This window comes from Enhydra lutris, unplaced genomic scaffold (genome assembly GCF_002288905.1).
Source record: "Enhydra lutris kenyoni isolate GAN:26980312 unplaced genomic scaffold, ASM228890v2 scaffoldscaffold16, whole genome shotgun sequence".
In the NCBI taxonomy this organism is placed as follows: domain Eukaryota; kingdom Metazoa; phylum Chordata; class Mammalia; order Carnivora; family Mustelidae; genus Enhydra; species Enhydra lutris.
The window spans coordinates 17,697,087-17,712,252 of record NW_019154100.1 but is presented as its reverse complement, the minus strand read 5'-3'; the positions used below and the strand labels follow the sequence as shown (position 1 = coordinate 17,712,252).

At 36.7% G+C, this 15,166-nt stretch overlaps 1 protein-coding gene across 1 annotated transcript in view; it reads left to right on the top strand.

Annotated features, from left to right (window-relative positions):
- LOC111147336 (isoprenoid synthase domain containing) overlaps positions 1 to 15,166 on the top strand; it is a 323,058-nt gene that overhangs the window by 27,490 nt on the left and 280,402 nt on the right. The window contains exon 3 of the mRNA XM_022503328.1: positions 10,430 to 10,579. Coding sequence (XP_022359036.1) covers positions 10,430 to 10,579 — 150 coding nt within the window. The remainder of the gene's footprint in view (positions 1 to 10,429; positions 10,580 to 15,166) is intronic.

Below are 15,166 nucleotides of genomic sequence, written 5' to 3'. Positions count from 1 at the left end.
GGAGCCTGGTCACCAGAAATACTAATGGTTTCTAATTACCAATGGTGATTGGAGATTTGAGGCTTTGAATCAGCCTTACCTCTGGGAGAGAAGAATTGGGCTGGAGACTGAATTCAACCACATGGTCAGTGATTCAGTTACTCACACTGCCAAAATGATATCCCAGTAAAAATCTTGGACGCTGAATGAGGCTCAGGGGGGCTACCTGGTTGAACAGTTGTGTGCTGACAACATAGCACTTGCTTATTCGACGAGGAGAGGGGACCCAGGAAGCTATGTTGTGCACTCTCCCAAACCCTACCCTGTGTCTCTCTTCATTTATCTGCTCTGATAAAATATCCTTGGTCATAAATGTGTAATCTGAAGTGATTACAATAAAAATGCAGTCCTAATCATTTTCTCAAGTTCCAGGAGTTTTGATGAACCTCAGTGGGGGCTGTGAGGACCTCCTGGACTTGGAGCCAGTGGGTCATGAGTGTATGTGGTGTGAGAATCCCACTTGTGTCTGGTGTCTGCAGTAATAGCAGTCTGGTTGTGAACTGTGGGGTTTGTGGCTGATAGTAGAAATGAATCGTATTATAATACACCAGTGTATACAGAGTGGCTTCATTAATTTTGACAGTTTTAACCAGATCTTCCTTCTGCAACTTTCTCTACCTTGTCTTCTGTGACTGTAGTCCTTACCACTTTTTTCTTGACTGCTTTTTTCAGATCCATCTTCCATAAACATTCCCTTTAACTTGTATCATAACTTAACAAAGTACTTCTGAGCAATGAAAATCATGCTCACATTACTTAATTGAAAAAATGACATACAGTAAAATTTGCTTTGGGGAAGGTACATAGTCTGAGTGTTTATATCTGTATAGAGGATTGTAATCACAATAGAACTTTCTCACACTACAAAGAATTGCTTCCTGGTGCTGCTTGGTACTCAGACCCTTGCTCTGTTCCTAATCCCTGTCAACTACTGATACTGATGTGTTCTCTGTCCCTATGTTTTTCTCCCTTCCAGACTACTGTATGAAAAGAATGGTACAGCATATAACTTTGTGAGATGATTATTCTACTTGGTAAAAAGCATTTACATGTAACCATTTTAACTACTACTTGACATGTTCTTTCCAAAATCTTTCATGCTACATCTTCTCTGCTATAATTCCAGACCTTGTATGTTCAACTTCCAACTGAACAGAACCACTTAAATTTGCTTTTTTCAGCATGTCTGAGATCATGTGTAGGTCTGAATTCATTAATTCTCCCTGATCTCTTTCCTTGAATTAGCTTTTGGATACAAGGGGGGAACCATTGATTTCCTGTCTTTCCCCTCACCTCTAAGAGGAAATAACCTAAGACTTGAAGTTTACAAAGATCGCTGTCTCCCTGGTTTAATATGTGGAGTACAGGAGGAGATTGAGGGAGCTACAATTAGTTTGGGATCTGCAGTATTGATCGAGCTGAATGATGAAGGTCTATTTCAGCCAAATAAAACAGAGAAGTACAGATTGGAAAAAAATGTTGAGGAAACTGGATTGGCTGGACCTGATGGGACAATATGAGTCATAAGGTAATAAGACATGTGTATTTTTGTATGATTCAGTTTCTCTTTGCCATTCCCTGCCAGTAGACCTGATTTTCTTTTCTTCTAAAATTCTTGTGCTCCTGACCTCCCTGCGTCCTCCCAAGGTTTTGTGAAATTAGTTCAGACACTGAATTGCTTGTCAAAACTCAGCAGACCTACTTACTGATGGCTATAGTACTTAAAGAGTTTCTTTTTTAATTGTTTTTTTTTTTAAGATTTTATTAGAGAATGAGTGAGCTCACAGGAGCAAGGGGGAGGGGCAGAAGGAGAGGGAGAAGCAGACTGCATTCTGAGCAGGGAACCCCAATGCTGATCCCAGGACCCTGAGATCATAACCTGAGCCCAAGACGGATGCTTAACTGACTGAACCACCCAGGTGCCCCTAATTAAAGAGTTTCAACTGCTTGTGAGCTAATCAGCACTTGACCAAGGTGCATCTTACTGCTTACCTCGTGAAAGAGTCTCCTATGCTTTATATTGGATGATTTTTCCAGTATTTAAGGCAAAAGGGATTTTTATAAACTTGGAAACCTTATTATTATTATTTTTTTCTATACCTGAATATGGAAGTGGCACAGTATTTCTCAACCTTGGCACAACTGACATTTTGGGTAAGATACTCTTTGGGGGGGCTATACCATGTCCTGTAGGATGGTTAACAACATTAGTTTTTAGTTAGAAAATCTGAGTCCTTTTCTGAAGAGAAACAGCGTAATTTAATAACCAGAAACTCTGACATGGGGAGGGGTGTGAGTGTGTGGGCAATCTGTGTTTTACAGCAGGGCTATACTTAGTAATGATTAAAGAACACTTCAGAAGTAAAAGTTAATATGTGTGTATCAGGAACAATATACTCATTGATTACCCAGTATTAGAAATTTATGGAAAGTATTTTGGGCTTATTTTAAATGAGCTGAAAAATGACTTGACAGATGATGATATATTCCAAACAAAGTATCATAAGTAGAATTGACCTTGGCTAACAGTAACTTGTGCTGGCTTTCTACTGGTTAGTTTTGAACATGATCAAATGTGTTGAAGCTCAGAATTCAGTATTAGGTGGGTGTCAGGTAATACATGCTCCTGGGCCATTGGATTCTGTATCTTACTGGAGGGAAAGAAATGTTGGTATTAAGTCCTACCCCTAAAGAAGCCATTTAATTTGTGAAAAAGCAGTGAGTTCTGATTATCTAGTGGGAAAGTTGAGACTTTCACAAAAGTTGAAGTGCCCAGGGCACATGGTGAGTTACTCCCTGACTACTATGGAATGAGGTAAAACTTGATCTGTTCTTGATGTTGAAAAGGCTACTGCATGAGAAGGGTTGTTTTTTTTTTGTTTTTTGTTTTTTGTTTTTTTTTTTCTTTTTAAAAACTACTACTCCTGTATATTCCATGTATTACTCTCAAAGTTGAAAGGAGTGCAGATCAAGGAACCATGGTATGTCTAGGGCTTAAAATGCAATAAAGCTTATTAAACATTCAGAACATTCAAGAAGAACACTTGAGATCATTTTAGATATAAGTTAAATGGTACTACTTTGATTTTCATGAATTAAAGTTGAGTATATCAAATGAGGGTCTTATTTTTGCTGCATATCCTTTTTTAGGGGCACTTGCAGTGATGGAACAATTTGGACAGATTCTTATAACATGCTTGCATTTCTGTATTGAATATATTATTTTTTATGGAAGGAGATTGGAGGTAATCTGTTATCAAAATATGAAATAGTCAAAATCTCAAAATGGCCAATGATTACCTTTCGAGATGGGATTGTGTAAACATTTATTAAGTAGTCTTGGAATAAAGACAACTCAGCTAAATGAAATTGTAATTATATAGTCAAGATTTCTATAATGCATTGTCATAATTAGCTTGAATACAGATATGTGAGTAGGAATGCATGTCAGTACCTGCTCTGTGTATGGATAATTATTGTTTAAATGTGCTTTTAAAAGTAAACAAGAGGTGGGGTTCATTTTTCCACATTGTTTGATTTGTATCTATGATGATATCCCTGCATTAACATGTGGACATACTTGGATAGATTAGCTTGAGAGGCAGGTAATCAGTGTGGTGCTGAGCTGTTAAGCTTCCATTCAGGGCTTATTAGGCTAATTCCAAATGAGACAGTGTATTATTGGACAACTTCAGAATTATGCTTCATATAACAAACTATCCAGATGGCTCTATTGTAGCTAAATGACTCTGTCCATACTTGTGTCTTAATTTTGAACCTTTAAATTTAAGAAAAGATCAATATAACTGATTATTTATGTCTGAATAAAAGTCTCTTTCTATGGAAATAGCTATGTAGTACATGCCTGGCAATTTTAGCATCTTTCTTCTCCATTTGTTTAAACCAGATAGCTGAGTGAGTGGTAATTGGAAGAAAAACAGGGTCAGCCAAAGAGTGTTTTTTTGTTTTGTTTTGTTTGTTTTGACATGTGACCCTTTTCATGGGCATTTTATTGAGTAAGTGAGTAGTGACTTTGTATTTTAAGTGGTCTTCCTATTGTGTTCCTTGATATGACATCTCTAGGCTTCCATTAAACCAGAACCTTACTAAGTCTGGAATATTACATCCGAAATGTGGATGGTTTTTTTCTCTTGAGAAGTTTTTAGTAGTCAAAATGAGAGCCCATAAATCCCCTTTTAAAATTTCCTAACAGTGTAACATGAAAAGTGCTTTGGACACCTCTAGACCTACCACCTGAACATTATAGTCACTTTAAAACTATATACCGCCTTGGGGTGCCTGGGTGGCTCAGTGGGTTAAGCCTCTACCTTGGGCTCAGGTCATGATCTCAGGGTCCTGGATAGAACCCTCATCGGGCTCTCTGCTCTGCAGGGAGCCTGCTTTCCTCTCTGTCTCCGCCTACCTCTCTGCCTACTTGGGATCCCTGTCTGTGTCAAATAAATAAATAAAATCTTTAAAAAAAACCCCAAAAAACTATATCCCTGCCTTGATCCTATTAATTTTCCCCATGTGTATAAACATCCTGAAATTTGTTTTTATTCTTTTTTTTTTATCTTGTTGCATGTATCCCTAAAGGACATACTAGGTTTTTATGCTTTTTAATATCCCACTATAAAGTATAAAGGATAAAGGTCTGTATGCTTTTCAATTTCCCGCTATAAAGTATAAAGTAAAAAAAAAGTGTATCATTTAACTTCTGTTTTGCTTTTATTTTGACAGCACTTTTGCAAAAAAATACATTTAGGGAAATTATTCATATGAATCTTTGCAGCTATCATGTGTTTATGATCACTGCTTTATATCACCATTCATCTATTTGTAGTTGGTGAACATGTTTAATTTTTGCCAGTGTAAGCATTGTTAGCATGAACATTATTATTGTCCTAAGTACATGAACAAGGATTTCACTAGCGTCAAGATAAAATGCATTTTACCATTTTGATCAGATGATGCTAAATTACTTTCTGAACATGTACAAATTCCCCTCGATAGAGTATAACAAGAGTTTGAGTTAAAGCCATATCCTTACCAATTGATTCTGTTAGACTGACTTTTTCCTAATCCAGTTAGTAGAAAATGCTTTCTCTCTGTAGTTTAATTTATTCTTTTGTTAATATCTTGGGTAATTTTTCAAGTACTTAAAGATTTATATGTTCTCATTGGTTTGCCCATGAGAGTCTTTTGCCCCTATTTCTGTGTTTTTTTTTTAATTTAAATTTTAGATACGTGTATTTTTCAAGTAAAAACTGATTTCTAGGTAATTTAGCTGCTTCAGCAGACTTTTGTTTGAAACTGACTAGGAGAAATGTTGTCCTACTTGGAAGATAGGTGTGATCAGAGGAGGAATGACTTGACTGGAGATGTCATAGAATGTCTGGACACTAATGAATATAGTTGAGTGAAGAAATGAAAATTGATTAGGCAGCATAGAAGGAGTATTGTTGCTGTAGAGAAAGACGTGAGAGGGAATGAGTGCCAGACAGTAGGTAGGGATGCTGGCTTCTGCAAAGGAGCTTGGGAATTTTTATAGTTCTCAGAGAATAAATTTTAAACTTTGTTGTTAAATCATATATGTTTTCTTTCTGACACTACTGTAAATAATTTTTTTCTTTTCCAGAAAGTGCTTCACCGCTAATGTAGAGATAGAGTGATTTTTTTTTTTAATTGATCTTGTGGCTTTTTGCTGTATGTGTTTATTCCTAGTTTTTTTTTTTTTTAAGGGAATTCATCAGAATTTTCTACACAATATTGTCTGCAAATGGAGATAGTGTCACTCCTTTTGGATGCCTTTATTATTTTTTTTTTTTCTTTGACTAATTTTCCTGATAGAACTTCCAGTACAATGTTTAACAGAAGTGGTGACAGTGGATATATTTCTGTTCCTGATATTAAAGTGAAAATACAGAGTATTTTTCAAACATGATGTTACCTGTGGGTTTTTCATAATTGGCCTTTATTGGCTAGAGAAAGTTCTATTCCTAATTTTGTTGCATGTTTTTTTCATGAAGGAGTGCTGCATTTTATCAGATGCTCTTTCTGCATCTGTTGATGTGTTCTTGTTTTTGCCCTTTATTAAGGTGATAAATGACATTGATTTTTGGTATGTTTAATCAGTTTTGCATTCATGGGATAAATCCCACTTGGTTATGGTATGTAATACTTATTATATATTGCCAAATTTGGTTTGTTAGTATTTTGTTGAAGATTTATGCCTCTGTATTCATCAGGGGTTTTAGTCTGTAGTTTACTTTTATGCGATACCTTTGTCTGGTTTTGGTAATACTTACATTACAGAGTGAGTTAGGAAGCATTCTCTGCTATATTACTTGCTGGAATAATGTGAGGAATTAGTATTGAAGAGGTTTTTTGTTTTTGTTTTTTTGTTTTTGGTATAACCAGTGAAGCTGCCTGGGCTTTTTCCCCGTACAAAATAAAAATTGCTAATTGTGTTTTCTTACTTGTTACAGGTCCATTCATATTGTCTATTGTTGAATCAGTTTTTGTAGTCGATGCCTTTCTAGGAAACAGAAATTTCATCTAATTTGCCAAAATCCACTTGTTCATAGTTCTATATTCCTTATTTCTGTGAGGTTGGTAGAAACACCATCACTTTGATTCCTGATTTCACTAATTAGAATCCCCTCCCCCTCCCTTGGTTTGTCCAATTAAAGGTTTGTCAATCATGTTAATTCTTTCAAAGAACTGATTTTGGATATTGATTATTTTTTCTACTTTTATATTCTCTACTACATTTATTCTAATCTCTATTTACTACTTACACTTGATTTAGTTTGAGGGTTTTTTTGTTGTTGTTGTTATTGTTTCTTTTCAAAAAACTTAAGGTAGGAGGGTACCCTTTAAAGGTACCCTTTAAGGTAGAAGGTTTTTGCCTTGAGAACGTCTCTTTATACATAGACATTCACAGCTATAAATTTCCCTCTTAGAACTGTTTCATACTGTATCTTTTCATCTCATTATCTTCTATTTTCCCAGTTTCTTCTTGGATTCATTATTAGCATGTTCACTTTCCACAGTTTTGAAATTCTGACATGTAGAAGTTTTTTGACAGATTTTTTTGAGGTATAATTGATATACAACATAAATTGCAGGTGTACAACATAATGTTTCAACATTTGTTCACATTCTGAAATGATCACCAAAATAAGTTAACATCTGTCACCAGACATAGAGAATCCTTTCCTTAGGATTTTTAAGATCTCTGAGCAACTTGATACTATGGCGTATTAATCATAGTCCATGCTGTACATTATATCCCCAGGATTAATTTGTCACCGAAAGTTTTACGTTTTGACTACTTTCACCCGTTTTGCCCACCTCTGTCCTCTCACTTCTGCCCACTACCAATCTGTTGTATCTTTGAGCGCCCCCTCCCCCCCCTTTTTTGGATTACATATGTAGGTGAGATCATAAGGTATTGGTCTTCTCTGACTTGGTTCACTTAACACATTGCCCTCGAAGTCCATCCATGTTGTTGTTGAAAATACGTCCTTTGTTGAAACAAGTTCTTTATAGCTGAAAAATATTTCCTTGTGGATATATGCAGCACATTTCCTTTATCCATTCATTGCTTGGTAGACCTTTACATAATTTATCATTTCTATATGATGATAGTCTCCCTCCCATTTTCTCAGACTTAACTGTTACTGTATCCTGTGACTTTGCTGATCTGTTTCATTGAAGTCGTTTTCTCCCCCTACCCAGTGAAGTCTCCACAGCCCCTCACAGAGGGTGTAATCTTGGTCATGAATGTAGCCAGGCTGGAATGAAAGTAGTTTAGTAGGGTTCCTTTTGTCTTTCTTAGTCTCTTACGGTTTCTGATATCACACTTAACTGATAAACTGTATTCATTGCCTGCAAATTGCTTTCTTTTTTCTCTTTACTTCCTTCCTTCCTTCCTTAACAATGCCTGAGGTATAAAATGCTCTATACTCTGATTCAATTAAACTTTGGTTCCTTTGCAAGGATAGTTTTTGAGGCCAGTATTGGAAGTTTGCTCTGATTCCATGGGGTTGTTGTTACTTGTCTCTTTCTGCAGTTCTCTCTGGTAAACTAGCTTGCCAGCGGTTGAGGTTTTTGCTGTTTCATAGCTACCATCTTCCTCTTAATTGCCTAGCACAATAGTCTCTGCTTCTTCTGCCAGGGTACTTCGATTTAAACTTGGTCATCGTCGGTTACATACAAGGTGAGTTTTCTTTGGGAGAACTTGATAGCTCTGTTCTTGCAGCCTGTCTCTCTCCCTATAAAAAATCACCACACTGCTGCTTGGTGGGGCATGATGTCTTGTTTTTCTAGGTGACACTCCTACTTCATGAGCAGGGTGGTCCGTGGAGACATTTGAGGACTCTAACCTTTTGTTATGCTTCTGGTGAAAACCTCTGCCCTATGTGAGATTGGTTGTTAAGGGTGTTCAGGGCCCAGGATTCATTCTGTGCTTACTATGACTGGGATAGATACTCCACTTGGGAGTGGAGCCTATGTAGTGGGAAGGGAGTCTCCAGTCTCTTGTCCACAGTTGGCTTTAATTTAGCCTCTGTGACCTGGAGCTGAGTGGTAGTGGGAGAGGAAGGCCCCATCTTTTCAAGCCGTATCTACTCCTAGTGGAATTTCTGTCACACTGAGCTGGATGGATGATTAAGGAAGAAATAGATTGTGGCTTGAGTACCACAAGCACTATTTTTACCAAGATTTAGTTGATATTCTTTTTTTTTTTTTTTTAAAGATTTTTATTTATTCACTTGACAGATAGAGATCATAAGTAGGCAGAGAAGCAGGCAGAGAGAGAGGAGGAAGCAGGCTCCCTGATGAGCAGAGAGCCCGACGCGGGGCTTGATCCCAGGACCCCGGGATCACGAACTGAGCCAAAGGCCTTAACCCACTGAGCCACCCAGGTGCCCCGAGATTTAGTTGATATTCTTGAAAAATGTTTTATCTGCTGCATGCCCTTCAAGGATTTTAAATGGTTATTTTAAAATATTTAAGTATAAAATATTAAGTATGAATAAGTATTTAAAATATTTTTCACTAGTTCCTTTGCTGGAGAGAGTCTGCTCAAGTCCTCATGCTGACATTTTGTGACTCATTCTCTCTTTCAAATAGATTTGCTTCATGGCTTGGTATAGAATTCCAGTGTTATGTATATATAGTTGCAATATAAATAGAACTTTTCCCTTAAAAGCTATGTGTGTGTGTGTGTGTGTGTGTGTGTGTATGTGTGTGTATGCATGCAAGTCTGTTTCTTTTAACTTCTATTGATATGTGTCAGACTTGACCAATTAGGTTTTCTCCTTATTTATCTTTCGCCTACTTGGACATCTCTCTCTCCCTGTCAGCCCTGGCGATCTCCTCATTTTTGCTTTTATTTCTAGGCTCCAAACTCCTACTTGAGTCACTGGAAATGGTGACAGTTTATAAACTGTCTACTTGGCTCACATATTAGCTTTGATTTTCAGCCAGTTGCTGGGATTTTATAAGCTAGTTTATGGGCTATCTATCTTGCACAGGTACTGGTCTTCTCCAGACCAAATTGATTGTGGCTCATTGATTTGTTGTGCTGTAATACCTATGTGTTTGTTACATGGAAGATAAGAACTTTTGGAGGAGGTTCCTTAATGGCCTACCTCAGGAACTGTATTTTAAAGCTGCTTCTCCAAAGCGGTTGTCTGGTAATGACCTTCCAGACTACAATGAAACACTGCTAAAGATGATAGGGATAAATCATCAGGTATCAAGGTGCCTTTCTGTTTTGTTTAGATGCATCTATAAAGGAGACAGCTTTTATCAGAGCAATTGAAATCAGTGGTTACTTTATCTGAGGGAATGTTGCTCTGAGAACGTTTGAAAGGAATGTTTTTTTATAGGAATTAGACATAAATTTGTTGTTAATTAGGCTCAGTCTCATTTTGGGGATCTTAGGGAAGAGTGATCTTTTTCCTTAATTATCTGTGTTGAAAGTAAAACTTTTGAAGTCACACTAATACATACTAATGTGTAATCCATGTCCATTTTTTGCACAGTAACTCTTCCTTCACCCTTCTGCCTTCATGGAATACCCACTTGGATCTCACCATTCTGATCTAGTATTAGATTTCAGTGTCCACTGACCAAAAGGATTTGTGAACCTATAATGGAAAAAAAATCTCTATCTCTTATATAGAACTGTAATATTAAGAAAGAGGGTTTTGATTGTGAAATACTGATTTATGAACCAAATCAACTCTTGTTCAAATATTTTCTTGAGGTTATTTGTTCAAGCCAGGAATAAAATCTCAAAATGAGAGAGTTCAGTGTTTGACTTTGAAATTTGCTCCAGGTGAAATAAATGTTAACTGGATCTCTGTTTGTTCTTCAGGCAGCAGGAGCAGTTCGACCTCTTGTATCTACAGTAATCAGTCCCTCTGCAGATGGTTGCTTAGACCATTCACTAGAACGTGCCAGACACAGAGCAAGTGAAATGCCACAGGCTTTTCTGTTTGGTGTGATCTATGAAGCATATCAGCAGGTAAGAATCCTGGTTTCTGAAAATGGCTGTGTGTGGGGTCTGCAAGAATATTCCCCTTTCTGGGAATTTGCTGGAAGATACCACGTATAGTTGGACTCAAGTTAAAAACGCTAACAGTGAAGTAGAGAGGATTCACAGCTGAGTCATAGGAGAAGCACATGCAGAGTCTGGGAGAATCCATGTGTCCTCTTGCTTAGGTTCTTGGCTTCCCTTGAAGGGTCACACAAAGCATCTTTTCTCCCACCAGCTATGAAAATTCAGCAGCATGTGGGTGATGGTTCTCTCCAGGGAAGCCCATTAGAGACTAGTGTTCGGGGTATGACGTGGGGTTGGTCATAGGCAACCCCTGTCTTAGCATCTACAACAATTTCAGATTCCTGGAAGGAAAGCAGGTGTCTAACAGTATTAGTGTTATTTATGCAAATAGTACGAGCATAGCGAACCACACTTACTGTTCACTGAGAAAACTGTATGAGCCAATTTCCCATATCTAGGTGGAAGGGTAGTCTTTCTAACCATTTAAGGCCTGTATGGTAAGTTACCTGCACAGCTATAGATACCTTTAACATTTGAGTTCACAAACCAGCTTCTTTTAAAATCTCACATAATCACTTCGTGTTTAGATTATCTAGATAATTTTTTTTCCCTCATGTTCTAAAAATGCTTTGGGACCTTTTACTGACATTTATTGCATATTTATGGTTTAAATAGTTACTGGTTATTAGGCATTATGCTTGTCAGAAACTTGCCAATGAAATAAGTTAGAACTAACTGACTGATTAAGCTGATGTTAATCAGTGAAGAGTTTGGAACAGACGGATTTGTACGAACGTGAAGGTAGTGGTAATAAGAATATTGACATTTATAATAAAATAATGCCTCTTACTTTGGATAGAAGGTGGTCACATCCATAATAAATTGACTCAATCTTAATTGGTTAGTTTTCAAATGAGATGATATAAATAGAAACCATTTTAATGGTATGAGTAGTCTGCACGGTTTATACTGTTTTCTTAAAATAATGAATTTGGTGTATTGGAATTTACCTGTATATGGTCATAATTATATCAATGTTAAGCTATCATAAATATTTTTAAATTTTATTTTATTTAAATTCAATTAACCTATAGTGTATTACTAGTTTTAGAGGTAGAGTGCAGTGATTCGTCAGTTGGATATCACAACCAGTGCTGATTATATCACATGCCCTCCTTTAAGGCTCCAATTATTTATTTAAATACTGTATTTTATAGCCTAAATGTTGCAGAGTTAGACGATATCTACTTTATTGCCTGAAATTATTCATCCTTAAACACCTGAAGTTACCACACCTCCCATTCTTCTTAATATATTTTAGAAGAGAAATTGAATATAATCTCATGTTCTGCATATCAGAGAAACATTTTCCCACAGTTTTTGCTGGAGAATTAAGTGCTAATGCACTGAGGTACTGGTTCTCAAAGTGTGGTTCCCAGAGAGCATCGGTGTGCTTTGGAACTTGTTAGAAGGCTCCACCTCAGACTGGCTTAATTAGAAGCTATGGGTATGGGCCCCAGTAATTGTGTCTCAGCAGACATCTCTGCCATGGGATCCTAATGCATACTGCAGTTCGGGAACCACCACCCTAAGACATTCACTGTACGTAACTAATTAAACATTCTTCTACTGCATTCTAGGGAGAATTAAAAAAATAGTAATATGATAATTATCTGTGTTCTATGGCTCAGATGAGGACTTCTTAATTATAGGATTGTTTTTGAAGGTTTTGCTATAAGATCTTTATTTAACTTTTTTCCCCAAGATTTTATTAAAATTCCAGCTAGTTAACACCATGCATTGTTAGTTTTAGGTGTAGAACTTGGTGATTCACCATTTATATAGAACACCTGATGTTCATCACAGCAATTGCCTTTCTTTAATACCCCTCATCTATTTAACACCCCACTCAACCCCACCCCCAGTAATCCTCAGTTTGTTCTATATAGTTATAAGTCTGTTTCTTGGTTTGCCTCTTTTTGTTCCCCCATGTTCATTTGTTTCTTAAGTTCCACCTATGAGTAAAATCATGCTATTTGTCCTCCTCTGACTTGACTTCACATAATACTCTAGCTCCACCCATGTCATTGCAAATGGCAAGATTTCATTTTTTATGGGTAATATTCCATTGTATACATATACTACATATTCTTTATCCATCAGTTGTTGGACTTTTTGGGCTCTTTGCATAATTTGGCTATTGTAGATAATGCTGCTATAAGCAGTGGGCTGCATGTATTCCTCTGAATGAATATTTTTGTATATCTTTGGGTGATTACTTAGTAGTGCAAATGCTGGATCATAGGTTATTTCTGTTAACATTTGAGGAACATTGTCCAGAGTGGCTGCACCAGTTGCATTCCCGCCAACAGTGTAAGAGGGCTCCCCTTTCTCCGCATCCTCTCCAACAACTGTTGTTTCCTATGTTGTTAATTTTAGCCGTTCTGACAGGTGTGAGGTGATGTCTCATGGTAGTTTTGATTAGTATTTCTCTGATGTTGAGCATCTTTTCATGTGTCTATTAGACATCAATAGACATCTTTGCAGCAGTGTTTACTGATGTCTTTTGCCCATTTTTGAACTGGATTATTTGTGTTTTTTTGTTTTGTTTTGTTTTGTTTTGTTTGCATGTTGAGTTTGGTGAGTTCTTAATAGATCTTGGATACTAACCCTTCCTCCGGTATGTCATTGGCAAATATATTCTCCCATTCTGTAGGGTGACTTTTAGTTTGGTTGACTGTTTCCTTTGTGGTGCAGAAGATTTTTTTTTGATGAAGTCCCAATGGTTTACTTTTGCTTTTGTTTCCCTTGCCTCAGAAGACCTATCTAGTAAGAAATTGCTATGGTCCAGGTTAGAGAGGTTACTGCCTGTGTTCTCCTCCAGGATTTTGATGCCTTCCTTTCTCATGTTTACGTCTTTCATCCATTTTGAATTTATTTTCATGTATGGTATAAGAAAGGGGTGCAGTTTCATCCTTTTGCATGCTGCTGTTTAGTTTTCCCAGCAAAACACTATTTGTTTAAGAGACTATCTTTTTTTCCATCGGATATTCTTTCTTGCTTTGTTAAAGATTAATGTTCATATAGCTGTGGGTTTCCTTCTGAGTTCTCCATTCTGTTCCATTGATCTATGGGTCTGTTCTTGTGGCAGTAACATACTGTCCAATGACTACATCTTTGTAATAGAACATGAAGTCCAGAATTGTGATGCCTTCAGCTTTGCTTTTCTCTTTCAAGATTGCTTTGACTATTTGGGATCTTTTGTGGTTTGATACAAATTTTAAGACTATCTTCTAGCTCTGAAAAATGCCTGTGATACTAGGATAAGGATTGCATTAAATGTGTAGATTGCTTTGGGTAGTGTGGACATTTTAACAATATTTTTCAATCCATGGGAATGGAATATCTTTCCATTTCTTGACTTTCTTTCATCAGTGTTTTATTGTTTAAGAGTACAGATCTTTTATCTCTTGGTTAGCTTTATTCTTACATATCTTATAGTTTTTGGTGTAATTATAAATGGAACCAGTTCTTTCATTTCTCTTCCTGCTACTTCATTATTGGTGTATAGGAATGCAGTAGATTTCTGTACATTGATTTGTATCTTGTGACTATAATGAATTTGTGTATAAGGTCTAGCAGTTTTTTGTGGAGTCTTTCCCATTTTCCATATAGAGTATCGTGTTATCTGCAAATAGTGGAAGTTTGACTTCTTCCTTGTCGATTGGATGCCTTTTATTTCTTTTTGTCTGATTTCTAAGGCTAGGACTTCGAGTATTATGTTAACTGTGGTAAGAGTAGATATTCCTGTCTTGGTCCTGACCATAGAGGAAAATCTCTGGTTTTCCCCAGTGGCGATGATAGTACCTGTGGATTTTTAATATGTCGTCTTTATGATATTGAGGTATGTTCTCTCTAGCCCTCCTTTGTTGAGGGTTTTTATTATGAATGGATGTTGTACATTGTCAAATGCTTTTTCTTCATCTACTGAGAGGATCATCTGATTCTTATCCTTTTATTAATGTGGTGGATCACGTTGATTGATTTTGGAATACTGAACCAGACTTGCAACCAAGGAATAAGTCCCACTTGCTTGTGGTGCATGATTCTTTTAATGTACTGTTGGATTTGATTTGTTAGTATTTTGAGAACTTTTCATCAATATTCATTTAGGGATATTGGCCTGTAGTTCTATTTTAGTGGAGTCTTTGGTTTTGGAATGAGGGTAGTGCTGGCCACATAGAATGAGTTTGGAAGTCTTCCTTCCATTTCTGTTTTTTGCGTAACAGTTTGAGGAGTCTTTAAGTGTTTGGTAGAATTCCCCTGGGAAGCCATCTGGCCATGGACTTTTGTTTGTTGGGAGATTTTTGATTACTGATTCAATTTCTTTGCTGGTTATAGGCCTGTTCAGATTTACTATTTCTTGCTGTTTCAGTTTTGGTAGTTTTTGTTTCTAGGAATTTACCCATTTCTTCCAGATTGTCCAATTTGTTGGCATATAATTTTTCATACTATCCTCTTATAATTGTTTGTATTACTGGGGTGTTGGTT